This window comes from Pezoporus flaviventris, unplaced genomic scaffold, assembly GCF_033815535.1.
Source record: "Pezoporus flaviventris isolate CSIRO_AGI_PZ_B2104156 unplaced genomic scaffold, CSIRO_AGI_Pfla_v1 ptg000067l, whole genome shotgun sequence".
In the NCBI taxonomy this organism is placed as follows: Eukaryota; Metazoa; Chordata; class Aves; order Psittaciformes; family Psittacidae; genus Pezoporus; species Pezoporus flaviventris.
This window is the reverse complement of record NW_026892615.1, coordinates 702,815-728,808: the sequence shown is the minus strand read 5'-3', so window position 1 is coordinate 728,808 and position 25,994 is coordinate 702,815. Positions and strand designations below refer to the sequence as shown.

Sequence of the window (25,994 nt, the reverse complement as noted above, 5' to 3'; positions counted from 1 at the left end):
TCTCGAGGGCAGCATTGCCCACAGGCTCCCCCTCTCTGCTCCATGGCATCTGTGGTCAGGGTGATTAAGTCTCTGTGTTAGCATTTCCAGCTAACTGGGGCTGAGGTGGGGAATATGGTTGTGTGAGAAGGTGTGGCATTGCCCTTCAGGCTGTGCCCATCTGCCACCTCCCTGGCTCCAGCTGTATCTGGTCGCAGTTTGCCTGATGTCCTCTTTCACTCCCGCTGGATACGTGATCCTTCTCCAGGGTGTTGGCCATGTCCTCAGCCCCGTTCCCTGTCCTGACCCCGCGGGCGCTGCAAGCAGGCTGGACAGAGGAACTTGGGGTGCTGACTGGGCACTGAGTGCGCCGGTTGATCAAGGCTGAGGAGCCCTGACAGGACGCGTGGCAGCAGCTCTGCTCGCACGGAGCGCGGTGGAGGGTGCTGGTTGTACCCGTGCCCGCTGTGGCGCTCTCTGGTGTCTCTGACCGCTTTACGGGACCGTTCCTTGGCGCCCGGGTGATTTGTACGGTGCGGGTCGGTTCCTAATAAAGCCGGGGCTGGAGCGGCCGTGTCCGGTGCTGCGGGGACCGGGGACGAGAGGACGGGAGCCCCGGGCTGGGGCGGGGTGAGGGCGGGCTCGCTCCGGGCTCCGCCCCTTCGCCTCTAGCCCCGAGCGCTGCCGTTTCGCTATTGGCTGCACGGTCCGGCCTCAGCCAATCACCGGGGCGGGGTCGCGGAAGTGACCCTCCACGTGTCGGGCCGGGCGGATGGCGGCGCCGCTGCGTGTGAGCTGCCGGCGGGCCACGGATGGGCGGGGGACGTAGGGGAATGGGGCCGGGCCGGGGCGGTGCGGGGCCGGGGCGGCCGGGTGGGGGTCCTTGGGGCCGGGGCGGGGGGGGCTGTGGGACGGGCGCCGTCCTGACGATGTCGCTGCTGACCATCTCCCGTAGGGGCGGCTGCGGGCGCTGGCGGCGGCGCTGGGCGGCTGCGGGCTGCTGCTGGGCTCGGCGCTGGCGGCGGGCGATGAGCGGCTCTACGCGGCGGCGATGCCCGCGCTCCGCGCCCTACCCCCCGAGGCCGCGCACAGGCTGGCTCTGCGCGTCGCCGCTCTGGGGCTGCTGCCTCCCGCCCGTCCCGACGGCCCAGCGCTGGTGCGGCTCTGCGGTGGGCGGACACCGGGGCGGGTGACGGGCGGGGGGCAGCGGGCACGGCGGAGAGAGCGGGCAGGTCCGCGGAGGTGCACGCCGGGGCTCCTGGCGTGGTCCCGGGCTCAGAAGATGGCCCCGGCCGGAGCGCAGGTCCCCCGGGCAGAAGAAACGGAGGACGGGCCGGGACGAGGGTCTGGTTCCCGGCTGACCGTGTGTGACCCGGCCCCTCCCCTGCAGGAGGTGCGAGTGCTCGGGCACCGGTTCTGCAACCCGGTGGGCCTGGCGGCTGGCTTCGACAAGCACGGCGAGGCCGTGGATGGGCTGTACAAGATGGGCTTCGGCTTTGTGGAAGTCGGGACTGTGACGCCCCAGCCCCAGGAGGGGAACCCCAGGCCCAGGGTGTTCCGGCTGGTGGAGGACGAGGCAGTCATTAACAGGTGGGACCCGAGGGTGCAGCTCTGCAGGGTCCCATGGGCTGCCCACACGGGGCTGGGTGTTTGTTTGGGTGGTACTGGCTCTGCTGTGGTGGCTCCTATGTGGGATGTGCTGAGCAGAGCTGAGCTGTCTCTTCCTGTTTCTCCTGTGTCCTGCTCGGGTCTTGTGGCCCCAGCACAGCCCTGAACCTTGCCTGTTGTGGTGCAGGTATGGGTTCAACAGCCATGGCCACGCTGCAGTGGAGTGCAGGCTGCGGGCCCGCCAGGACACACAGCTCCGGCTCACTGGTGGTGAGGCAGCTTATCAGCCTTTGCTCTCGGAGTCTGCAGGGTGGGTTTGGGGTCTCCCATGTAGTTTTTTGTCTCCATGGGTTCCATGTAGGCCAGGAAGAGTGTGTAAAGCCAGTGTCCAAGCATGGGAGGGCCCTGGCCAGACCAAGGTGCACTCGGACAGCAGGAACCCTCTTGGGGCTGTAGCTCTTCTCTTTGGGACTGTGATCAGCACCTTTCTCCAGGCATTTGCTCTGCAACAGAGGCTACGTTTGCTGCTGAGAGCAGCCAGAGCTGGGCAGTTTCCAAGAGCAGTCTCTGCTGTGTGTGCAGGCTGGAGGCTGCGGTGCTGGAGGTGTTAACTGGGGCAGCTGTGGTGATGCTCCTGTGCTTGCAGGACATTCCCAGGCAAACCCCCATGAAACACATGGTCTGCATATCCCCATCTTGATTTTAGCTGCTGCCGGGGCTCCTGTGTCAGGTGCTCTGGGCGGTGGGTGGTCCTGCTGCTATGCTTCAGCCATGTCTGTGTTCCAGTGGGGATGCCCCTTGGAATCAACCTGGGCAAGAACAAGAGCTCCACTGATGCTGCAGCTGACTATGTGGCTGGGGTCCGGACACTGGGCCCTTTGGCTGACTATCTGGTTGTGAACGTGTCCAGCCCAAACACGCCAGGCCTGCGGCATCTGCAGGGCAAGGCTGAGCTGCAGGACCTGCTGACCAAGGTGGGTGACCCTCACAGCCAGCCCAGACCACAGCTGCACCAGTGGGTGCATCTGGTAGTGCCTGCTCTGCTCCGGCCGGGTTTGCCAGCACAGGAAGGAGCATGGTGGCACCCTGGAGAGGTGGGCAGAGCCACCAAGATGTCCCCTGGTCAGCTGCTGGCACAGGGCTCACTGGGGTACTGTACTCCATCAAGAAGCACATAAGCAGTGTGGCACTGCCCTCCGCTTTGCCTCCCTGCCCCACGGCACTGGGACTCGCTGTGGGCCTGTGCAGGTCGCGTGCCCTGGCAGCACATGAGGAGAGCAGGACCCGTCCCGTGCTGCTGCTGGCAGTGGGTGCACACATGTCCCCAGCACATGTTGCTCTGTGGCTCATGCGCTGCCCTGCAGGTACTGGCAGCACGGGACGCATTGCCCTGCGCACGCAAGCCAGCTGTGCTGGTGAAGATTGCCCCTGACCTCAGCACTCAGGACAAGCAGGACATTGCCAGCGTTGTCTGCGAGGTGAGGAGGGGGGAGCGGGAGGCTGGCAAGGAGCTGGGGTGCTGTGTCCTGCAGCGTGATCGCAGGACCACTGTGCTCCTGGCAAGTCACCTCCGAAGGGACACGCAGACCTGCAGCACTCTGGCTGCTGTAGGGACAGTGCCCTTTGTAGCTCTGAGTTTATGAGGGCCTCTCTGTGCCACCCAGAGGCAGGGGGAGGTGGCTGCTTTGTCCCGGGGCACGTTGCTGGTGCATGTCCCTAAGGGGTGCTGGCCTGGCGACTGGGGGGTGAGAGCGGGGGTTGCTCGTGGACCTCATGCTGCTGCCCCCCCCTCAGCTCGGTGTGGATGGGCTGATTGTCAGCAACACCACGGTGAGCCGTCCCAGCAGCCTCCAGAGCCGGCAGCGCTCGGAGCCTGGTGGCCTCAGTGGGAAGCCCCTGCGGGAGCTCTCCACACAGACCATCAGGGACATGTACTCCCTCACCCGAGGTAGGGGCAGGGGCCTGGGGGCCTGGGCCAGTGTCGTCTGTGCTGTCCTGACCCCGTATCTGCCACAGGCCAGGTGCCCATCATCGGGGTGGGTGGTGTGAGCAGCGGGCAGGATGCCCTGGAGAAGATCCGTGCTGGAGCCTCGCTTGTGCAGATGTACACAGCACTCGTGTACCACGGGCCACCAGTGGTGCAGGCAGTGAAGCAGGAGCTGGAGGAGCTGCTGAGGTGAGTGAGGGCCAGACACGTCCCCATGGAGCCCCAGGGCAGCTCCAGGCAGCCATATGCCAGTGCTCGGGCACAGTACTGCTGGGCCGAGGCACGGTGCCAGGCCGGCCTGTGGGCACACGCTGTCCCTTGTAGGGAGCAGGGCTTCAGGAACGTAATGGAGGCAGTTGGAGCTGATCACCAGTCCTGACATGCTGCAGAACCAAGATCATGCTGGAGGAGCTCTGCACAAGCAGGGATATGTCTGATGTTTCCAGCGCTGGGCAGGCTGGGGCTAAGCTGAAGCTCCGGTCCCAGCCTTTGGGAAGGGTCAGTGCTGATGGGGAGCAGGGGAAGGGACCTCCTGCTGGTGCTGCTGCCCAGGGCTGTATTTTGGCTCTCCTGTGTTTGGGCTCCCCAGCACAAAGCAGCATGGGGTAAGGCTCTGCTGGCTGGCGAGAAAGGCCCCCAAGGGGCAGCGCTGTGCACTGTGGGCTGTCCTCTGTGCAGCTCCTGCTGCAGCACTTCCCACGGAGGGTTTGCCTTCCCTTGTGTTACTGCCACAGCTGTGGGCCATACAGTGTATGGAGTGTCCTCCTGCCTGGGACCCACAGCCCCTGCCCTTGCTGGTGCCTGGTCCTGCACCACAGCAGCACAGCAGGATCTGCCCCCCTCCCTTCTCCAGATGTGGTACTGATGCAGACCTTGGTCCTGCCTGAGCATCAATAAATGTTTGACTCCCCTGGTCTTGTGTGTGCTTCGGGGATCCGCTGGGGTCAGAGGGATGCAGTCCAGAGGGCTTAGCTCTGCTGTTCCTTGTCAGAGCATGTTTTTCCTGTGGCAGAAGCCCTGTGCTAGCCCGGCTCTGGGATGGATCCGCACAAAACTCACCAGGGCTTCCTTCGTAGAGAGCTCTGCCTGAGGCTGGGTCCTGGGAGGTGCTAGGTGGCGTTTCCTCCCTTTGCTGACAGTACATAGGTGTTTGGAGAGAGCTGTGGTTATGCCCTGTTGGTTGTTATGAAAAGGCTCTGTTTGTTCGTGCCTCTGGAGTCTGCTTTGCCTTTGGAGCCTCCGGTGTTGGCTGCGTCTTTACCCTGGACTCCCTGTAGTCCTCCAGGTTTTCTTGAGCAACACAGCTTGACCTGGACACAGTGTTCTCTCTTCCGCCCCACAGCCCACCCTGCAGAGCGGGATTGCAACACAGCTCTTCACCAGCCTTGTTTACAGGAGGAGCAGGAGTGCTGACCCTGTTCTCTATGGCCCCAAGCTCACATCAGGGCTGCCTCCCTCCTGCTCCTGCAGCCCTCTGCTCCTTCATGTCCGAGGTGTTCTGCTTATTGCTGCTCTAAGCCTGCTGCCAACTGCAACAGCGCCTTCCTGAGTGCTGGTGCGGTTCATGGATCAGAGCCCTGATGCATCATGCGCTGGATTCCAGCTTTGTGTGTTTCAAGTGTGGCTGCACGAGTGTGACTGGTGCTGGGCCAGAGCTGTCCAGCCCTGCGTGGTTTGTGGCACAGGCACCCCGTGGGAGGGGAGGAGGCTTGCACAGGGTGGGAAGGCCTTTGCTGAAGTGTGGGACCAGACGGATGCCCCGGAGGGCTGGAGGACAGGAGGGTGCTGGTGAGATCCCGGCAGGCCCAGCTTCAGTGGTGACAGCGGGTGCGCGGCCCCCGCTCGCTGCCCTTGGCTGCGCTGCTGGAAGCAGACCCCACGCCCGGCGCCGGCTGCCCTGTGCTGCTCCGCGCCGCTGCGGCCGCTTCCAGCTGGGCTCTGTCCAGCGGCCGCTGCACCAGTTCCCGTCAGGACAAACCAGTGCCCCGAGGGGCTCTGACCGCGGGCGTGCGGGAAGGGGCGGGTGCTTGCGGGAAGAGCTTGGCCCGGGCGCGGTGCCTTGGGCCCTGCCGCGGAACGGAGATGCTGCATCCTCGGCCAGCCCGGCTGGGGCTGCACAGGGCACTGTGGGGCAGCAGGGTGTACCCCGATGTGAGAGGTGGTGGGGTGCAGAGTATACCCCGACGTGAGGGCTGGCAGGAAGGGTGCTGGGTGTTTGGGCAGAGCCAGGCACAGGGTGGATGGGGCTCGGGCCCTGTGCCCATCACCTGCCAGCCGTGGGTGGGTGCCGGTGCTCTGCGGGGCTGGCATGTGCGCAAGTCAATGGCGTGGGGCAGCTCTGCGGGGCTGGCTCTGCTTCCTGCAAGCCTCAGTCGGTGTCACGGTGCCAGGGCACCCGGGGCTGCGGTCAGATCCCTTCCTGCATGTTCGTAGCTGCAGGATCCCAGAATGTCTTGGCATGGGGCTGCTCGGGGGCCTGGCCAGCTCCAGGACCTGCTCCAGGCTGGCCCCGAGCCAGCTGGATTTGTGCTCTTCCTTGCTGGGAAAGGTGCTGGCTGCAGGCAGTGCGGGTCAAGAGGTCTGGAGCGGGGGCTGCCCCAGGGAGAGGGAGGTGGCAATAAAAGGCGTGAAGAGGGAGCCCGGGACAGCACCAGCCTGCGGGAGGAGAGGGAGCCATGAGCATGGGGTGAGCAATGCACTGTCTGCCCGGCTTGTCCTGAGGACCTGGCCCTGCTGGGGGCTGCGGTGGGACCGGAGTGGGGTTGGAGGTGCTCCAGGTCTCAGCACTGCAGCCTCATCCTCCACAGCAGCAGGGCTCGGGTCTGACCCAGGCGACTTCTCCAGCCTGTGTCTGGTGCCCAGAGCCTCTGGAACAGAGCATGAGCCTGGCTGCGGCACTGGTCGTGGTGGAGCCCAGGCTGGGAGCAGGGGTAGGAGTCCTCTGATGAGCGTGTCCCTTTTTCCCTGCAGACCTGCAGTGCTGCTGGTTGCTGGCCTGGCCTGGACTGTGCTGGAGACTGCAGCTGCCTCCGGTACCTTACAGGGCATGGGTGGGAGCTCAGGGGCACAGACAGAGGCATGGGCAGTGGGGCAGGTGTGGGGCAGGTGTGGGGCAGGGAGACGGGACTGGGGGGGACCTGCTGGAGATGAGGGCTCTGTCCTGGGCTGTTCCTCCCAGCCAGCTGAGCCTCCACTTCCTGCAGAGTGGAGCTGTGTAAAGCCTCCGGAGATCGAGCATGGGTACGTGGAGCACCTTGTCAAGTACCACTGTGACCCGTACTATCAACTGCGTGGCGCTGGTGACGGTGAGGCTCAGGGCCTGGGCATAGCACCCAAGGATGGGGCTTGTCCCCTGTTCTAGGTGCTGCACAGAGCTGCCCCTGCCCCAGTGCTGGATGATGCAGTCCTGTCCTGTCCCGTCCCCCCTGGCTTCCTTGGGGCTACAATTAGCTCCCCTACTCGCTCAAGCCTGGGGAGGTACAAGCACCTTTGTGCCTCCCTGGCTATGGGGCTTTCCCCTGTGCAGAGTAGAGGTGCTGACTCTGGTTTCCCTCCAAAGGGACATACAAGTGTGATGAGAATCGAGCATGGGTGAGCCTTGGAGCTGGCAAGGAAGCACCTGTCTGCGAGCCAGGTGAGAGCAGAGCTGCAGGGGCTGCAGCAAGCAAGGTGGCAGGAGGCTGACAGTGTCTGCCTGCGCAGCCAAGGGAATGCAGGGGCTGCTCACAATTTCAGCGCCTCTCCCTGGGGCTGCTGCTGGCACCTGCCAGCCTCAGGGGCTCACCAGGGCCATGCTCTGCCCCATGCAGTGTGCGGGAAGCCAAAGAACCCCCCAAGGCAGATGCAGCGTATCATCGGGGGCCTGCTGGCTGGGAAGGGCAGCTTTCCCTGGCAGGGCCGGCTGGTGACACGACACAACCTCACTGTGGGGGCCACACTCATCAGTGACCAGTGGCTGCTGACCACGGGCAGGAACGTGTACCTGAACCACAGCGACAGCACCAAGCCAGAGGAGATTGCCCCTACACTGCAGCTCTTCCTGGGTGGCCGGGAGCAGCCTGCCCTGGCCATTGAGCACGTGGTGCTGCACCCCGGCTACCCAGAGGCTGTGGATCTGGCCCTGCTGAAGCTCAAGGAAAAGGTGTTCCTTGGAGAGGAGATAATGCCCATCTGCCTTCCACAGAAGGACTATGTGCAGCCAGGGCGTGTGGGTTATGTCTCAGGCTGGGGCCGTGGTGCCACCTTTGCCTTTTCCAGCATGCTGAAGTATGTGATGCTGCCAGTGGCAGAGGGGGAGAAGTGCCGGCAGTACTATGGGGCACGGAATGCATCCTCTTGGGTGCAGCCCCTCCTCACCAATGACACCTTCTGTGTGGGCATGAGTGAGCTGCAGGAAGACACGTGCTATGGGGATGCTGGTGGTGCCTTCGCTGTGCAGGACCCCGATGATGACACATGGTATGCAGCTGGCATCCTCAGCTATGACAAGACCTGCAGGGCCTCCAAGTATGGCGTATATGTGGATGTGCAGCGTGTCCTGGCCTGGATCAAGGACACGGTGGCAGCCAGCTGAGGGAGGGCCGTGCACGAATAAAGCTGCCCTGCACCCACCACAAGCAATCTCTGTCTGTGTATCTGTCTGCACACAGTGTGTGCATGCCCTTGGTGGGATGGTGCCTGTGGGATCTGTGCAGTGCTCCCCTGTGGTGGTGCCTGGGGGGAGCTTGTCTGCAGGGGCTGCATCGGGCTCTGTGGGGTTCTCCCCTTCCCCCTGTGTGTGGGGTGTCTGTGGGGTTCCTTCCCCCCCTGTCCTGCGTGGGTGTCTGTGAGAACCCCAGAGACTGGTGGGGGTCTGTGGGTGGTTGGGAAGAGTGGCTGGGGAAGAGTGGCTGGAAACTGCTCATGGGAAAGGAGCTGGGGGTGCTGATTGATGGAGCTGAGCTTGGGCAGCTTGTGCCCAGGCAGCCACCAGCATCCTGGGCTGTATCAGCACCAGTGTGGCAGCAGGGCCAGGGCAGGGTTGTGCCCCTGCACTGGGCACTGGTGAGGCCCGATTCAGAGAAAACTCCAGGAACAAACTCTCGAACAGAGTTCCAAGCTGACAAGCAGGTATTCTTTATTGCGGCGCCGGGAGACACGGGGGAGAGCTCCTCCTAACGCGTGTCACCACATTGCTACACAAGCCGGCCTTATACAGTCACTCGGCATACATGCATATTCATGAGGCTACACACGAATTATATCATTTTCCGGAAAGTTTCCGGCATGCATACAAAAATGTGGTGGTGGTCTCTGAGGGTCGTTTACTTCTGTCAACAATCTTCATCAGTTCTGGCAGTCTTTGAATCACCCGCTTAATTAACACCACAGACACAGCAATTATCTCGTCCTTCTACTTAGCAGTTAGTTTAACTGCTCCCATCCTGGACATCTGCTAGGCCCGGATACTCCCCAGCAGATGTTTACACGAGCTCAATGTCTTCATTAACACCACAAACACAGCCATCACCCTGTCCTTCTCTTCATCACTTTTACTGTGCTCACCCTGGACATCTGCAAGTCCCAGACGCTCCCCATCCCCAGCTCCCGTTTTTCTGTTCTGCTTTCCTTACGCTTTTTTAACTACGGTCCTAAGCACACAAAGCTATGCGAACGACCTTCAAGCACCGCCGTTCCTTTCCGTTACAAAGCCATAAAAACTAGCGTGACTCAGAACGTAACGTTACCAGGCCGCACCTCCGGCCCCGTGCTCAGCGCTGGGCACGGGAAGCCCCGGCCGCTCGCACCCGGAAGTGCCCCGGAGCCACATGACCCCGCGCTGTTCCCTCGCCCCGGAAGTCCGCCGAGGGACAGGTAGCGCGTCTTGTCCAGCGGCGCTGCACTCTATGGTGGCTGCCGCTCCTATAGGCTCTGGGCCCTGTGTCTGTGGTGCGCGCGGCTAGAGCGGCTCTTCCCGCGGAGCACTGTGGGGCGGCCATTTCGGCGCCGGGGGAGCTGGCGGAACGGCGCTGAGGCAACCGCAAGCGGGGCAGGGGCAGGGGCAGAGGCGGGGGCAGAGGCGGGGGCAGGGGCAGGGGCAGAGGTGGGGGCGGGGGCAGAGGTAGGGGCGGGGGTGGGGGTGGGGGGAGAGGTGGGGGCGGGAGCAGAGGTAGGGGCGGGGGTGGGGATAGGGACAGGGTTAGGGTAGGGTAGGGGCAGGGGTAGGGTAGGGGCGGGGACGGGGCAGGGACAGGGGCAGGGACAGGGACAGGGGCAGGGGCAGGGACAGGGACAGGGACAGGGGCAGACGCGGACAGAGGCAGACGCAGACGCGGACAGAGGCAGACGCAGACGCAGACAGAGGCAGAGCTCCAGTGCTTACCCCTCTCGCCCGCTCATCGGCGGCGATGGCGATGGCCGAGGGGTCTCTGCACCGCCTGGCGGGGACCACCCCGGACGGCGAGGCCGGCGGGCTGGTTCTGCGGCAGCGCAGCGCCGCCGCCGAGCTGCACGTCTTCAAGGCGCCGGCACCACGGGGTTCCTTGCTGGGCCTGGATGTGCTGGCGGCCCAGAAGCGGCGGGAGCGAGGGGAGGAGGAGGTGAGCAGGAAGCGGTCCCGGGTCGCCTCGCACGGGGAGGACCGGGAAGAGAGCCGCGGCGAGGCGGGCAACGCCGAGGAGGACAGCGACGAGGGCACCCGGAGCAGCCACGGCGTTCACAGGTAGGTCTGCGGGGACGGGTGGGTGTTCGGTGCCACCGGGTCCTCCGCGGCTGCCGGATCCCCGTGGGGGAATGAGCGTGAGCACCGTCAGGGTGTGCGGGGCTGCGCCGGTGACCGGCGGGGCGGCGAATTTCCTCGGGTGGGACCGGGGGCACCTCTAGGTTTGAGGAACTCTGGGCAAGGCTCTTCGCTGCTGCCCTGCCTGGGGTGTTAAGGGTAAGTGCTGTCAGGCCTGCAATCACCAGCCTGGAGGCTGCGGCCTGTTCAGAATTGCATGTGAGAGCATCAGAGACGCGGTGTGCTGTTAGCAAAGGATAGAGAGAGCACTTTCAGCTGTAAGCTTCTGCTACGGCAGAGGTTAGAAGTAGAGTTGTGTGAGTCAAGTTGAAGGCCAACTATTCCTCAGCACTCTTGAGCTTTTGTTGTCTGCTCTGTCTTTGCAGGCATTACCGTTCTACCCATGTGGAATCACCTTCCTACACGGGAGGCGTCAGTGAGGAGTTTTGGGAACGCAACCGGCAGCGTGAAAGGGACCGTCGGGCACATGGTGTCTTTGCCTCCTCCAAGGAGGAGAAACAGCAGAAGAAGGAACGCAGTAGGGACCGGGACCATGATCGCAAACGGCACCGTGGTAATTGTCCAAAAGACCTTTGTGCCTCTTACTGCTTAGGGCTTGGGCTCATCCCTCAGCCTGTTTGCAGTCCTTAGCTAATGTTCATGGTGGTTTCTGCAGCAGATCTGGGAAGCCTGCTTGTGCACTTACCCCATCATCTCACTTTCCTTTTGCAGAGGAACGGGACAGAAGTCGTCACAGCAGCAGGTCAGACAGGGACAGCTCATCAGAGCGCAGCAGCAGGAGGAGTGAACCAGAGAGTCCCAGGCATCGGCCCAAAGGTAGGAGTGGGACCCAGCAGAATTCTTATGTGAGACCAAACAGGAAGGGGTTTGTTCTTTTTGTTGTTAATATTTTCTGCTGCTTTTGTCACGACAAGTGTGGGTCAAAAAGCCTGTATCTTTTAACATTTGTGGTTAGGGTAAACCTAAAACTCCTAGCCTGACCTGGGCCCAGGAGCAATCTGCCAGCCATGTGTGTGGACATCTGGCTGATCTCTGTGCAGTGGGGTCTGTTCTGGGTCTGTGTGAAAGAAATGCGGTCACTTGGCAATTTTCCTTGGAATTCTGGCCCAGTCCTATGTTTCAGATAGGGGCAGATGGGTACCCTCTCTCCGTGCTCCTTGCTAGGTGTACAGTGGCTCCTGGTCATTAGGAGGTCACTGAACATCAGGTGCCAAACCCCATCTTCTCTGCTAGATGCAGCCACGCCGTCTCGCTCTGGCTGGGAGGAGGATGACACTGGCTCCAGCAGTGCTCGCCGCTCACAGTGGGAATCTCCCTCGCCCATGCCTTCCTCCCGAGACTCGGAGCGCAGCCACCGGCCATCATCACAGCGGGACACGGACCGGAGAGACCGGGACAGGTATGAGTGCCTGGGGCTGAGCTGTTAGTTGCAGAAAGGGGAGGGTGTATGTGAGGGTTGTGCCTGGCTGTTGACACCAGTTCCTCCCTTGTGCTGTTTTCCAGGTCTGTAAGGAGCAGGTACTCAGATAAGACACCATTGCCCACACCATCGTACAAATACAACGAGTGGGCTGATGACCGGAGACACCTCGGGTCTACACCACGGCTGTCCAGAGGGAGAGGTGAGGAGCCAGGGTTGAGCTACCTGGGAAAGCACCGTGGAAATTCCCTTCTCCCGGGAAGCACCAGGTTGGGTGCTGTAGGGTTTCCCCCTGCGCGCCCGGACTGGGGCCGCACTGACCTGCTCGCCCCTCCAGGCCGGCGCACAGACGGGGAGGAGGGCATCGCCTTCGAGACGGAGGAGGAGCGGCAGCAGTGGGAGGACGATCAGCGGGTGAGAGCCGCGGGTCTCGGGGCGGGCAGGCAGCAGTGCGGGCGGCGGGCGGGCTCCCCCCGGCGGCCACATCGGGAGCAGCGGCAGCGCCCGGCCCGGCCCTGGTGGCTTCCGGGGCCGAGGGAGCTCATGGCAGCGCCTCTCCCCTCCCAGCAAGCTGACCGGGACTGGTACATGATGGATGAGGGCTACGACGAGTTTCACAACCCCTTGGCCTGTTCCTCCGACGAGTACGTGAAGAAGCGGGAGCAGCATTTGCACAAGCAGAGGCAGACGCGCATCTCAGCGCAGCGGCGGCAGATCAACGAGGTAAGGGCTGTTGTGAACGAGTGGGGTTTGCCGTCCCTCCGTAGATCTGGTTGGTGGCTGCAAAGCTAAGCCTCTGCTGCGAGGTGGGGAAGCACGGTGTGTGTCCTGGCCCAGGCTCACAGGGAAGCTATTGCTAAGCTCCCCTGGACAGTGCAACCCTGTACCTGCTGCACAGAGTAACTGCAGTGGTTCACAGTGCGCAGGGCAACAGGAATGTGAAGGGCTATGCTCTTGCTGTTTTGGGGTGTGAGTTACATCACACGGGTTGTCTGCTGTTGGCCCAGTGATGGTGGGGGTTGCTACCCTTAGCACAAGCAGGATTATGTCCTGGCTTCCTGGTGTGTTCTGAGTATGGCAGGGGCCTTGTGGAAAATGCCTCTCCTGCATTTCCTTGGAGACAGCCTTGTTGAGCATGTGCTTCATCGGGTCAGACTGTGTTTCCTGTACCCTGCTGCTTCCAGTTATTGATTCTTCCCTAAGTGCTTGGTTTCAGGCTTCCTAGGCTGGAAGCATCAGTTTCATCCTATTGTCAGTGTGGGTCCCAGACCCCTAAGCTCTGGTGTGATCTTTTGGGCTTTCTGTGAGGCTTTTGTATTCTTTCTAACATGCTGTTTCCCTTAGGATAACGAGCGCTGGGAGACAAATCGGATGCTGACCAGCGGTGTGGTCCATCGGATTGAAATTGATGACGATTTTGAGGAGGATAACTCAGCTAAAGTGCATTTGTTGGTGCACAACCTGGTGCCCCCTTTCCTAGATGGAAGGATTGTCTTCACCAAGCAGGTAAAAACTGTGGCTGCAGACTGGTGGCAGGGAGCCCCAGAAGTGTGAGCTCTTCATGCTGAAACAGTACCTCTTTCCTCTAGCCGGAGCCAGTCATCCCTGTCAAGGACGCCACCTCAGATTTGGCCATCATAGCCCGGAAAGGCAGCCAGTTGGTGCGAAAGCACAGGGAGCAAAAGGAGCGTAAGAGGGTATGCTGTGACCTTTTTTTTGACTTACTACTGCCCTGTATATGTTATATAGTTCTTTACAGCCTTTGTTTGGACTTTGCAGAGTATAGGCTTTGGCAGCAAGTGATAATAAGGAGTTTATATTTTTGTGACCTGGGATATTGTTTATCCAGCATATCTGTCTGGATACTCTCTGTATCCAGACCAGTGTCTAAAGAGCTCTGCTTTGGCTCACTTGGAAGAGGGAGACTTGGTATAGGAATGGGGTATGTGTTCTGTGTTCTAGCACTAGAACTGTGGGGCTAACATGCTTTCCTAGTCTTATGAATAGGATTGGAGAAGAATGATTTGTCAGGGCTTGCTGTGGCAGTTATGGTGCTCTCTCTCCTTCCAGGCTCAGCATAAGCACTGGGAGCTGGCAGGCACAAAACTGGGAGACATTATGGGGATCAAGAAAGAAGACGAGAAGGATGAGATGGTGACAGAAGATGGCAAAGTGGATTACAAGTATGAGCTTGCTTTTAATTACTCCTGCTCAGTCAGTAATGGGGTCTATATGGGGTCCATTTGCTTAACAAAGTGTGTGGACTTCTGGTGTTTCCTCAGGACTGAGCAGAAGTTTGCTGAACACATGAAAGAAAAAAATGAAGCCAGCAGCGAGTTTGCCAAGAAGAAATCAATCCTGGAGCAGAGACAGTATCTGCCCATCTTTGCTGTGCAGCAGGAGCTGCTCTCCATCCTCAGGTATGGCTGCTAGGGAGCTGGTCAGAGAGCATTCCCAGGGCATTGACCTATATCTCAGAAACCCAAGTGAGAAATTCTCCCAGCTACATGGCCTGTTTGGATGCTGCACCCTCAGGAAACAAACCCCGCTGCCTTGGTGGCAGTTCTTCCGTCTGAGGGGGGTGATGCATGGGTGACCAACCAGGGCTGTGAGTGCAAAAGCCCTTCATGGTGTGTAAAGAAATACTTTTTCCCTTTCTTCTTCAGAGACAACAGCATTGTGATTGTGGTGGGGGAGACGGGGAGCGGGAAGACGACACAGCTGACACAGTACCTGCATGAGGATGGGTACACCGACTACGGCATGATTGGCTGCACGCAGCCCCGCAGGGTGGCAGCCATGTCCGTTGCCAAGCGGGTCAGTGAGGAGATGGGCGTGCGGCTTGGGGAGGAGGTGAGCCTGGCAGTGGGTGCAGGGCTGTGGGCTGAGGACAGTGAGTGCATGGGACTGTTCGGAGACCAACTTGTATCTCTACCCTCCCAGGTGGGCTACGCCATCCGCTTTGAGGACTGCACGTCCGAGAACACGTTGATCAAATACATGACAGATGGGATTCTTCTTCGTGAGTCCCTGCGAGAGGCTGACCTGGACAACTACAGTGCTATCATCATGGATGAGGCACATGAGCGCTCGCTCAATACTGACGTGCTCTTTGGCTTGCTTCGGGAGGTATGTGAGCCTGGACAGGACAACAGCAGCACAGAGGACATGAGCTGGTCTTAACACAAAGTATTGACAGGGATGGGCCTTCTCTACCAGGTCTGGGAGAAGGAAGCAGCTCTGCCACATCTCTGCATTGCTGCTCCACCATCCTAGCCTGTGGTTCTAACCCTTAGTTTTAATTAGCTGTTAAATCTCCCCTAATGCCAGAAGTGCTGCCAGAAGCTTGCTGGCTAGCTGTCACTAGGTACAGAGATCTTTGCTGGCTTAAGGCTTCCTGGACCAAGGTTGGTCTTACTTAACTGCACAGAGCAGTTAAATAAGCTTAACTGCATCTGTGTTCCCTGGCATTAACAGCCAGTGACTCTAGAGTACAGAAGCTCTGTCCTGTGCTGCAGCCATGCCCAAGGGCCCTTTTCTTACTGTTCCTTTCATCCGCTTTCTAGGTGGTGGCCCGACGTTCAGATCTGAAGCTTGTTGTTACCTCAGCCACCATGGATGCGGATAAGTTTGCCTCCTTCTTTGGAAACGTTCCCATTTTCCACATTCCTGGGCGCACCTTCCCTGTTGATATTCTTTTCAGCAAGGTATGGTCAATGTGTTGCAGGGGAAAGTTCTGTTGTGACAGAAGGGGGTTGATTCTCGGGTGTACAGCACTCTGTGGTGGTCAAAGGATAGAGGAGGAGAAGCTGGGCTGTGATGCAGTCTTGCACGAAGGGTTGGGCAGGTCACATACTGATGTCTGAAATCTGGGTGTGCCTTTCAGACCCCACAAGAGGATTATGTGGAAGCTGCAGTGAAACAAGCCCTGCAGGTCCATTTGTCTGGTGCTCCTGGAGACATCCTCATCTTCATGCCTGGCCAGGAGGACATAGAGGTGAGCTGGAAGGGTAGGCACTATCCTACCCCCTTGTTGTTTATGATTACACCCCATCTTATGGTTACACCCCTCTTGTGCCTAGGTGACCTCAGAGCAAATCATTGAGCACCTCGAAGAGCTGGAGAAGGCGCCTGCGCTCGCTGTTCTGCCTATCTATTCACAGCTGCCATCGGACTTGCAGGCCAAGATTTTCCAGAAGGTGCTGATGTGTTCTCTGTGGTAGGGGTGGGGGTAGGAGAAACTAGTACAGGGAAGACAACTGAGGTAGTGAGAGGTGCAGGCGTGCCTTTTGTGACTAACGTGCAGTATGCTTGCAGGCTCCAGATGGGGTCAGGAAGTGCATTGTTGCCACCAACATTGCAGAGACCTCACTAACAGTGGACGGCATCATGTTTGTGATTGACTCTGGCTACTGCAAGTTGAAGGTAAGCCATGATTTCCTGTACTATTTATGTCTGTCATCTCTGGGTTTGGTCTGAGGGGGTTCTGTGACTGGGTAGTGACCCAGCCTTCCTCTTTCTTCACTCTGTTCTGCTTATGTCCTGCAGGTTTTCAACCCCCGTATAGGCATGGATGCACTGCAGATCTACCCCATCAGTCAAGCCAACGCCAACCAGAGGGCAGGCCGAGCTGGCCGAACGGGCCCAGGCCACTGCTTCAGGTAGGCACATAATGGTGTTCCTGTTCCTGTCCTATCTGCAGCTTGGCATCAGGTTATACATACTTTTTTCTCACTGGAGCTGTTTGTTGTCTTGAACTTCTGGAGGTATGAGAGCAGTAGGCAGGTCTTGAGCCCTTGTCTTTTGGACCCAGTGCCTCTGCAGAGCAAAGGCCATGCTCCAGTTTCTTCCCTTGCCTGTTTTCACTTGTGGCTGTTCTGCCCTTGATCCTGTGAGGGTAACAGCCAAGCCAAGCAGCTTTCTCAATGCATTGCTTTGAGGCTGGTCTGTGCCCAGGGAATTACTGTGCTTGTGAAGGGTGTGCACTGTGCTGCAGCACGGGTACCCTTAAGCGCTGGGGAGGCCACATGTTGGCCAGGGTAGAAGTTCCTCTCTGATGTCCTGCTGGCTGGGGTGGGCAGCGGTGGGTGAGTCAGTAGTGGACACCATGGCCTGAATGTGAGGAACATGCTCTTGTCATCTGTTTTCCAGGCTCTACACCCAGAGTGCCTACAAGAATGAGCTGCTGACAACCACAGTGCCTGAGATCCAGCGCACCAACCTTGCCAATGTGGTGCTTTTGCTCAAGTCCCTGGGTGTGCAGGACCTGCTGCAGTTCCACTTCATGGATCCACCCCCTGAGGACAACATGCTTAACTCCATGTATCAGCTGTGGATCCTGGGAGCCCTGGATAACACTGGTACTTTGGCTGCTGGGGCAAGCTGTCACCCTGTGGGAGTGGGACCTGCCCAGCTGCTGACCCCTGTGCTGTTCCTATAGGTGGTCTGACCTCAACGGGACGTCTCATGGTGGAGTTTCCACTGGATCCTGCACTCTCCAAAATGCTCATTGTCTCCTGTGACATGGGTTGCAGCTCCGAGATCTTGCTTATTGTCTCCATGTTGTCTGTACCTGCCATCTTTTATCGGCCTAAGGTACTTGTTTGCTCCTTCAGCAGTCTGGGGCTTTCCGCTGATATTTAGAATCATAGAATCGTTAGGGTTGGAAAGGACCTTAAGATCATCCTGTTCCAACCCCCCTGCCATGGGCAGGGACACCTTTCGCTAAATCATATCACCCAAGGCCTTGTCCAGCCTGGTCTTTGACTAACCTGTGTTCTTTTCTCACCCTTCAGGGCCGAGAGGAGGAGAGTGACCAAGTGCGGGAAAAATTTGCTGTTCCCGAGAGTGATCACTTGACTTACCTGAATGTTTACCTGCAGTGGAAGAACAACAGCTATTCCACATTGTGGTGCAACCAGCACTTCATCCATGCCAAGGCCATGCGGAAGGTGAGGCTGTGGCAATGAGGCTGTGGGTGGGAGCATTACACAGGAGAGGGGTCTGACTGTCACACACCCCTGCAGGTGCGGGAGGTGCGTGCCCAGCTCAAGGACATCATGGTGCAGCAGCGGATGAGCCTGGCATCCTGTGGTACTGACTGGGATGTTGTCAGGAAGTGCATCTGTGCTGCGTATTTCCATCAAGCTGCAAAGCTTAAGGTGAGAGTTGTCTCTGCTGGTCTGAGGCTGAAAAGCCCTGTCTGGGAGCTGGGGCACTGACGATACTCCTCTTTGCAGGGCATTGGGGAGTATGTGAACATCCGTACGGGCATGCCTTGCCACCTGCACCCCACAAGCTCTCTGTTTGGCATGGGCTACACACCAGACTACATTGTGTACCATGAGCTGGTCATGACCACCAAGGTGAGCTTGAGCTGAGGGCTGGCCGAAAGGCTGATGAGTGCTGTCATGATGAGGGAGGTGGGAGGGCTTTGCCGTGATACTAGGAGTTGTTGGAGGGGTGGTTATCAGCATTTCCCATCTATACCAACCAAGCATGTCTATGTCATCTGCAGAGTCCTGTTTGTTCCTTTTTTTCCCTGACCTGTGTGGGACATGTTTGAACTTTGCAGTCTCTCCAAGTCCAGCCCGTAGCAGCTTCTGAGGCTGGCAGGAATGATCTGGAAGGGGTGTAGCCCAGCATGAAAAGTGCCATCAGCAAGTGGGGGAGGGGGGGAGCTGCCATGGCTCTGGAAATGGTGCCCAGTCTGCAAGTGCCATCCTGCTACTCTGACCTTTCCTCTGTCCCTGCAGGAATACATGCAGTGTGTCACCGCTGTGGATGGAGAGTGGCTGGCAGAGCTGGGCCCCATGTTCTACAGTATCAAGCATGCTGGCAAGTCACGTCAGGTGAGTTTCCTGTGCAGGATGAGCTGGCAGACAGCAGGCCCACTGCATACCTGCTCTACAGCACGGTGTGTGCTCTCTGACGTGGAGGGAGCAGGCCTGTGGGCTTGCAGCGAGTCGGCTGCTGGCCCGCTCTGCCTCTCCCTGACCTCCCCTGCCCTGCTCCAGGAGAACCGCCGCCGTGCCAAGGAGGAAGTGTCTGCCATGGAGGAGGAGATGGCACTGGCCGAGGAGCAGCTGCGTGCCCGCCGGGAGGAGCAGGAGCGCCGCAACCCTCTGGGCAGTGCCAGGTAGGTGCTGGCTCTGCCTGGCCGTGGGATGCCTGCTGAGGAGCAGGAGTAGTGAGCTGCATGGAGCACGCCAACTTTCTCATGGGTGCTGTGGTGCAGGGAAAAGTTACGTATTCCGCTAATCACCCTTGTTCTCTCCTGGCAGATCTACTAAAATCTACACCCCTGGGCGGAAGGAGCAGGGCGAGCCCCTGACACCACGACGCACCCCAGCACGCTTTGGCCTCTAAGGCAGCAGTGCCCATTGTTTTGAAGCTTAAAGACTTTCAGGAGAAGCTGAGTCTTAGATGTGTGCCCAGCCCCTCCTCTGATCACTGTACTCTCTGAGGCACTCTACAGCTTGTGGCCCAGAAAGGATGTAGTGCTTGGCACTGATTTTGCTACAGAAGAGAAAAGACTTTTATTTGTTTAAAAGTTGTCTAGTCCTTGCTTTGTTTTGCACTGTTTCCTGTCCTGTGGGCAAGAGGGGGGTGGAAACAGCCCTGCAGAATTGTGGGGGGCTGGTAATGTGAAGTTGTTGCCCTATAGGACACAAGGCACAGTGTTACACTGACCTAGAGGGCAAAGGCGCCCTGGCCCATACTACTGCAAAGGCAGTTCTGCCACAGCCTGTGCTCAGCTGCCCTTGCCCACAAAAGCCCACAGGGCCAACCCTGTTTCAAGCCAGGCTGTGCCAGGAATTCTCACCTTCAGCTGCTCACACTTGTGCTGCTGCTCATCTGTTCCAACCATGAGGTACGTGTCTTCTTTCCGCAGTGTGTCTTGAACATGCCTGGAGGAAAGGGAGAGGAAATGAGGGGATGCAATGATGCAAAGACAACCCTGATCTGCTGGTGTTTCAGGAGCTTGACTAGTCCAGCAGTTGTCCATGTGTCCCATACATTCCTGCCAGCAGCAGTAACTGCTGTTTGGGATAGCTCAGCTCCACTCCTGTGTTCAAAACTTACTCCTCCTTTTCACCTAGCAGCTCTGCAGTCTGCTTGATTTCCCACTGGATCTTGTGCCTTAGTTTCTTATTTGAATGCCTGAAAACAAGGTATGAGCTGAGCGACTCGGTGTGAGAAGGCGGCAGTCACCTGCCCCTGTGTTCTAGTAAGGCTTCTCACTCACGTTGGCTCCTTCACACACTGGCTGATGTTGACCAGCAGCAGCTCTGTTTCCTTTTGCAGTCTGCCACTGTTGGAGCATGGCAGAGCTTGGGCAGAGGGCAGGGGTTTCACCTGGAAAGAGTGACCACAGTGCCATGTGTGCTTGCAGTGCCTGTGACTGCTCTTCCCAGCCTCCATGAGCTAAGGGCTGAAGGCAGTTGGAGAACCCAGGCTGTGCTGGACCAGCGAGCTGGGCTGAGGAGAGGGTGGTGCCTCAGGAGACCTGCTCTGGAGCACCACTGTTAACCTCAGCACTACTGCCCTGAACTGTTGTTCTAACATGGTAGCTTAATGCAGAGGTGCTTCCTTCTCGCAGCTGAGTGAGGAGGGGTACTTTAAGGAGAAGGTGGTGTGCTTTGCTGCTGTCAGACCCTCAGCTTCCTCCCTTGGCAGCTGGGAGCAGCAGAATGCTGTCCCCTGTCCTTTCCTTTCCACCCCTCCCCTGCCTGTGGACCAGGATGTTTGTCATTCCCTGGTACTAGGGGGCCCATCCTGTGCTCCTGTCTTGGGCTGTGGTGCTGCCTCTTTCTAACCTGCATCTGCTCCATGGCCTTGCTGAGCTCTTCCTTGAGGAAAGCCAGCTCCACCTTGCAAACAACTAGTTCCTCTTCTCGCATAGCCAGAGTTTGGGCGCTGTCCTTATATAGCTCTTGCCAGTATTGGGCTCGGCTCCTCAGCTCACATAGCGTCTCCTGGAGGGAATGGGCCTGTTGGTGGCACAGAGAAGCAGTGAGAGGGACACAGGCTGAGCACAGACTCCTGGTGCCCTGTGGGAAGGCCCAGGACATGTTTACCTCTTGCTTACACTGCTCCTGGGACCCCTGCAGCTTCCTCAGCTCCCAGTGGAGCTGCTGCTTCTGTGTCACATAGGCTGCAATGTTCTCCTCCTGCTTGGCTTTCTCTTGCTGGGCCTGGGCCAGCTCTGCCTGCAGGGTGGTCATGTCCCTCACCTGTGTGCAGAATCACGGGGCAGAGGGTGCTGGCCAGGCCATGGCAGGCTGGGCTACCCAGGGGCAGTGCTGCCGGGGGGCAGAGTGAGCTCTGCACCAAGGGCTGCCCTGTCCCTGCCCTCACCTGCTGCAGCAGCTCTGCCATGTGCTTTCTGTTGGAGGCCACTTCTTGGTGCAGGACTTGGATGGTCTCCTTGGCTTCACTCAGCTGCTGCAGGTTTTGCTGCTCCCGGGCGTGGGTGGCTCCCAGCTCTTCCTGCAGCCGAGCCAGGTGATGCTGCAGGCCCTGGCTCTGCTCCTCCTGTGTCCTCAGCTGAGAGAAGGCAATGCATCAGGGAATGCAGCATTGCTGTGCTCGAGTGAGGTCTGTGCCCTCTCTCCTGCTGCTGATCCCAGCTCACTGTGCACTCCTGCAGCATAGGCTTTGGTACAGGGCTTTATTAACTCTCGAGAGTGCTCTTCCACTCCTTTGCCTGCAGCAGCTCTTGCTAGAGCTGTTCTTTCCCATCCTACTGACAGCGCAGCTCCCCTTGCAGCTCTCATGGTGTGGCAGCCTGCTGCTGGCACTGGGTGGGCCCTAGGTTACCCACAGGGGCAGAAGAGACCAGGCCCAGGCTGACGGAGGGACCCCACAGCAGGTCCTGCCTGCTCCCTACCTGCTCCCTCAGGGTTTGGAGCTGTTTCTGGTTCCTCTGCAGCTCCTCTGCAGCATGGGCCGCAGCATGCATGTGTTGCAGTGCCTGCTCGAGGGTCACCTGATGCTTCCACTGCCACTGGCTCAGCTCTGCCTTGAGCTGCTCTGCCAGCTCCCTGTGGGCACAGGCACAGCCTGAGCTGCTGCAGCGCCCGGCTGCCCGCCTCTGATGGAGCAGTCACAGGGAGAGCCCTGCTGTGCTCCGGCTGTGTGGGGCTCACCTGCTCTGAGCCGGCTCTGCTCTGCTGCTGGCCGCTTTCTCCTGCAGCACGGCTGCCACCTCGCAGCCCTCATCTTGCTGTGGGTCCTCCCCCAGGCACCGGCACGGCTGCTCCCCTGTGCGCTGCGGGGAGTCCAGGCTGGCAGTGCCTAATTCGGCTGCTTGAGACAGCGCGGCTGGCACTGCCTCCCCCTGTCCCAGGGAGGAGCCGCCGCTGTGGTTCTGGGGCACTCGTGGCTCCTGTGCCCCCCTGGCTGCTTCCCCCCAGGCTCAGGGGCTGCCCATCCTCCCTCCCAGGACTGCAGAGGCAAACCCTGTCTGCCCCTTAACTCTGCAACTGGTGATGACCCAAAAGCACAGGGAGCCTCTGGTGACCACAGGGTCTTGCCATTCCCCATTGTTAACACCAGGATGGACAGAGTGTTGCAGTGTGTGAACATGCAGTAACTGATGCCTGCTGCCTCCTGGGGTCCTTTTGTGCCTCATCCTCCAGCCACATGTATGCTGGCCTTTATGGGTGCCAAATGTCTCCTTGCTGCTGCTCTCTGCCACTGGGGCATGCACTGGGCTGCAGCTCTGGCTGGAGCCACCAAGACTGTGGCAGCCCAAGACTGCTGCAGCCTTCACATGTTCCAGCCCAGAGGCCTTGGATGCCCCATCCTCACCCACCCACCTTCCTCAGCACTGCCTGGCTCAGCCGCACACCCCAGCTGTGTTCTGTGTCAGTACCAGCACTTCTTAGCTGCTCTCTTCTGCCTGCAGTGCCTCATTTCTGCATCTACCATTGCCTATGTGAGCAGCACTGCTGTATGCTGTGTGCTGGCCCCTGTCTGGTCCAGTGTGCCAGAACTGACCTGCTCGAGAAGCAGTGTGTGCTTCTCCAGGATGTTGTAGCTGCCGTCCGCATGGCCATGGGCAGCCACATCAAAGGTGACCTCTGTCTGCACTGCCTCATCCTTCTGTTCCTGGGGAGAGGTGCATCACTGACCTGTGGGTGCCCAGCCCTTGGATGGTGCCCAGAGTGTCAGTGGGGCCCTTAGGAGCTGCAGTCTTCCAGCTGTGCTCAGCTGGGTTTACTGGGCCATGCCAGCCATGCCTGCCCCATGTCTAGGGTGCTCCATACAGGGTGAGGTGCTAACTCCTTGTCCCACATGTGGCTGGCAGGATATATCCTGCCCGTCCCTGAGCACTGATCACCAGCAGTTCCCACAGGCAGGCTGCTGGGCAGGCATGGTGCCTTGCCCAAGATGTAAGAACATGGCCAAGGGTGGGGGACTCCTGCAGCCTGGCCTGTGGCACCCTCCAGCAGTACCTTGCCCATCACCGCCTGGCACTGCTGCCTCAGAAAGGCAAACTGCTGCTGCTGCTGCTCTGCTGTGCTCTCCTGGTGCTGCAGCTGCACCAGCAGCTCGTGATTCATGCCCCTGCAGAAGTCCACGTACAGCTGCAGTGCCCGTATGGAGGCTGGCTCCAGCTCCGGTGTGTCCTGGCATGCCTGGGGCTGTCCTTGCCATGGCTCTGGCACCAACGCTTGCCTTTGGCCCTAGGACACAGCATGAGCAGCACTGCTCTTGCTCACTGCTCCAGCCAGACCCTCCTCCAGCTCCTGGCACGCACCAGGGCTGGATGAGGCTGCTGGCAGCCCAGAGAGCAGCACTGGGGTATGTTGGTAACTAGTGGGTGCAGACCCCCCCCCACCCCAGGCAGTACCACCCTGTGTGTGCTCTAAAGTCCTCTTGGGCTCACGAAGCCAACCCCTGACCCTGCTGGCACTGCAGTGATGCCAGCAGGAGCTGTGGCTGCTGTGGGAAATCGCGGCAGTGGGACCAGTGCAGCTGCAGCAGGAGCGGACATCCCCGAGCCCTGGGGAGGAGCCGTCTGCTGGCAGGCGTGAGCGCTGGCCAGGGCCTCCTGCACCACCAGCCAGCAGCCCGGGGACCCACAACCAGCACCTGGAGTGGGAGTGGGGTTGGCACCGCTCACCTGGGTCTCTGTCTCCTGGTGAAGCTGGCGGATGGAGCTGCTCAGCTCTGACGTTGCCCCCTCCGGTGTCGGCAGCCTTTCGCTGGGACTCTCGGGCTGGCCCGGAGGTGCAGGAGCCTCCTTGGATGTGCCACACTTTGGCCACTCTCTCGCTGCGGGAAGGACACAGCACGGTTCAGGCCCTGCCTGCTGCCCCGACGACCCTCGGTCCCAGCGGGGTTCTTCGATGCGTTGCCCGGCCTGGCCTGGGGCAGCCCCACCGCCCTGTGGCACTGGCTCTTCAACCGCCGGGCCTGGGGCTCCTGCAGCGGCAGAGCAGCGCTGCGCAGCGGCCCAGCGCCCCCTCCATGGCAGCACGGCCCCAGCGCTGCCCGTGTCCTCACCGCAGCCCTCCCGCGCCATCGCTGCCGCGCTCCGGCCCCCCCCGGCCCGGCACCTCCCTGCCTGCAGCCCGAGCCCGGCCGCGGCCCGGGGACACCGCCCAGAACCGGAACCTGGTGACCTCACGTAGCGGGGAGCCCTCCCGGTGAGGTGTCTCCGGTGCCGCGCTGGTGCGCGCGGTGAGCGCCCTCGGCCACGGCTGGGTGGGGAGCTATTGACCGCATCGCCCCAGGCCGCTGCGCCCCGCTTCTCGCTGTCCAAAAAAAGTAAAAACAACAGAAACAAGTTGTCAGAAATGAAATTTCAGTTTCTCCACGCCCTTCCCTCTCCATGCGGCTTCCCGGCATAGATCAATAGTGTTTAGACAGAGAGGGAGAAATGTTTTTTCCCCTCTTAAAGCACCAGAAAAAAAACAAACCCAAAACAAACTCTCTGCCTGTGTGTGTTATGGTAAACACGAATGAATTTGGCTCAGTGATGGCAGTAGCCTGTGTGCTGCTGCTGCACGGGGCAGCCTCTCTGCTCTCAGTCTCTGTGTGGAGGCTGAGCGTGCCCCAGAAGCTTCCTGGAGCAAGCACAGCACCCATGGGTGAGGAGGAGCTCTGAGGATGGGGGTGAGCCTGGCTGCCAGCCCGGCTGGGGTGTCCACAGAAACCCAAACCTGCAGGTACACGTGTGACACTGACCTGCTGGGGAGAGGGCGAGTGCTTTTGCAAAGGGAAATCCTGCCAAGGATACTGCACCCAGGGCTTCTAGGAGAATGGTGCACAGATCCTGGCAGGAGGTATGTGTGCCTGTCTTGGCAGGCAGTAACTTCCAGCCAGTTCCCGGGGCACAGGAGACCTGCTCTATCTGAGGGGCACCCTGTAGCAAGTGGGAGCTGGGGAGCAATTCACTGACCTGCCAAAGGACCATGTGCGATGGTGGCCAGACAGGGAAAGGCAGTGCTAGCTCAGTGTAGATGGGTGCAGCAGTGCAGGTGTGTGAAGTCCAGTCCGTAGAGGCACAATGGATGGTTTTGCTGGCTGGTGCAATGGGGTATGCGGTGCTGAGTTTGGGGGAGCCTTGCACCCCGGTCAGCGCCCTCATGGCTCATCTGCTCCGGGCACAGGGTGGCTGCTCTGCCTGCACTGTGAGGGCCACACGACACGCGGGTGGCAGCGCTGGTGCCACTGGCTGCCAGCACCACCTTGAGTGTGGCTGCACAGGGGTGCCTGGGGCACACACCAGCCGCTGGCTCTGCCTGCACCCTGGAGCTCCCGGTGCCGTTGCCGCTCCCTGGTGCTCGTGCAGTTTCACAGGTAAGCTTTCTAACGGGAATCTCCAAGGCCAGCCTGGGCCCAGGAGGTGAACACAGATGTACAGTCTCAGGAACCATCAGTTGCCATGACAATCCGCTGCACCGGCGGGTTGCAGCCACAGGCAGTGGGACAGATGCAGCACCAACAGTCCCGCAAGCAGAGCCACCTAAACCGCGCCGTGCGCAATGCTACTGAGTTTAGTCCCAACTTCTGCCAGTGCAGGGGAACTGGGGTGTTCTCTGTGGGTTTCAGTGCTCTTCAGGCAGGGGCAGCCAGGACACGGAACCCCCATGGTGCCACCCTCTGCCTTGGTCACAGCGCCATTGCTGCTTTAGTTAAAGCTGGTTGCCCTCCCCTGGCAGCACCCCACATGTCACACCCATGCTGGGACTGAGCTCTGAGCAGCT

The 25,994-nt window shown here is 59.7% G+C and overlaps 4 protein-coding genes across 5 annotated transcripts; 3 read left to right on the top strand and 1 right to left on the bottom strand.

The window, feature by feature from the left end:
- Positions 1-890: 890 nt before the first annotated feature.
- On the top strand, positions 891-4,205 carry DHODH (dihydroorotate dehydrogenase (quinone)). Of its 2 annotated transcripts, XM_061471767.1 has the most exons (8): positions 896-1,135; positions 1,370-1,569; positions 1,775-1,857; positions 2,374-2,561; positions 2,952-3,065; positions 3,382-3,535; positions 3,604-3,763; positions 3,899-4,205. In XM_061471767.1, exons 1-8 carry the CDS (start codon positions 1,031-1,033, stop codon positions 3,951-3,953), a joined length of 1,059 nt encoding a protein of 352 aa, XP_061327751.1. In that variant the 5' UTR covers positions 896-1,030; the 3' UTR covers positions 3,954-4,205. The 2 variants fall into 2 exon arrangements, with proteins under 2 accessions (XP_061327752.1, XP_061327751.1); XM_061471768.1 differs by lacking the exon at positions 2,952-3,065 and having other exon boundaries at positions 891-1,135.
- A 1,995-nt stretch (positions 4,206-6,200) lies between these two features.
- On the top strand, positions 6,201-8,190 carry LOC133278696 (haptoglobin-like). The gene is made up of 5 exons (XM_061471765.1): positions 6,201-6,260; positions 6,545-6,606; positions 6,778-6,879; positions 7,134-7,208; positions 7,384-8,190. The coding sequence occupies exons 1-5, from the start codon at positions 6,250-6,252 to the stop codon at positions 8,145-8,147; spliced, it is 1,014 nt and encodes a 337-aa protein (XP_061327749.1). The 5' UTR covers positions 6,201-6,249; the 3' UTR covers positions 8,148-8,190.
- A 1,751-nt stretch (positions 8,191-9,941) lies between these two features.
- On the top strand, positions 9,942-19,327 carry DHX38 (DEAH-box helicase 38). The gene is made up of 26 exons (XM_061471764.1): positions 9,942-10,274; positions 10,718-10,905; positions 11,064-11,168; positions 11,586-11,751; positions 11,856-11,974; positions 12,110-12,186; positions 12,340-12,495; positions 13,117-13,278; positions 13,362-13,469; positions 13,843-13,955; positions 14,055-14,192; positions 14,439-14,625; positions 14,716-14,901; positions 15,339-15,479; positions 15,659-15,769; positions 15,855-15,971; positions 16,090-16,197; positions 16,321-16,433; positions 16,924-17,132; positions 17,213-17,367; positions 17,568-17,723; positions 17,799-17,933; positions 18,012-18,137; positions 18,528-18,623; positions 18,789-18,910; positions 19,056-19,327. The coding sequence occupies exons 1-26, from the start codon at positions 9,961-9,963 to the stop codon at positions 19,138-19,140; spliced, it is 3,693 nt and encodes a 1,230-aa protein (XP_061327748.1). The 5' UTR covers positions 9,942-9,960; the 3' UTR covers positions 19,141-19,327.
- A 526-nt stretch (positions 19,328-19,853) lies between these two features.
- On the bottom strand, positions 19,854-23,643 carry LOC133278718 (transcription factor sma-9-like). Its single transcript, XM_061471799.1, has 9 exons — positions 23,235-23,643; positions 22,777-22,887; positions 21,924-22,045; positions 21,665-21,818; positions 21,133-21,321; positions 20,853-21,008; positions 20,646-20,765; positions 20,021-20,130; positions 19,854-19,935 (listed from the first exon to the last, which is right to left on the bottom strand). Exons 1-9 carry the CDS (start codon positions 23,340-23,342, stop codon positions 19,854-19,856), a joined length of 1,152 nt encoding a protein of 383 aa, XP_061327783.1. The 5' UTR covers positions 23,343-23,643.
- Positions 23,644-25,994: the final 2,351 nt, after the last annotated feature.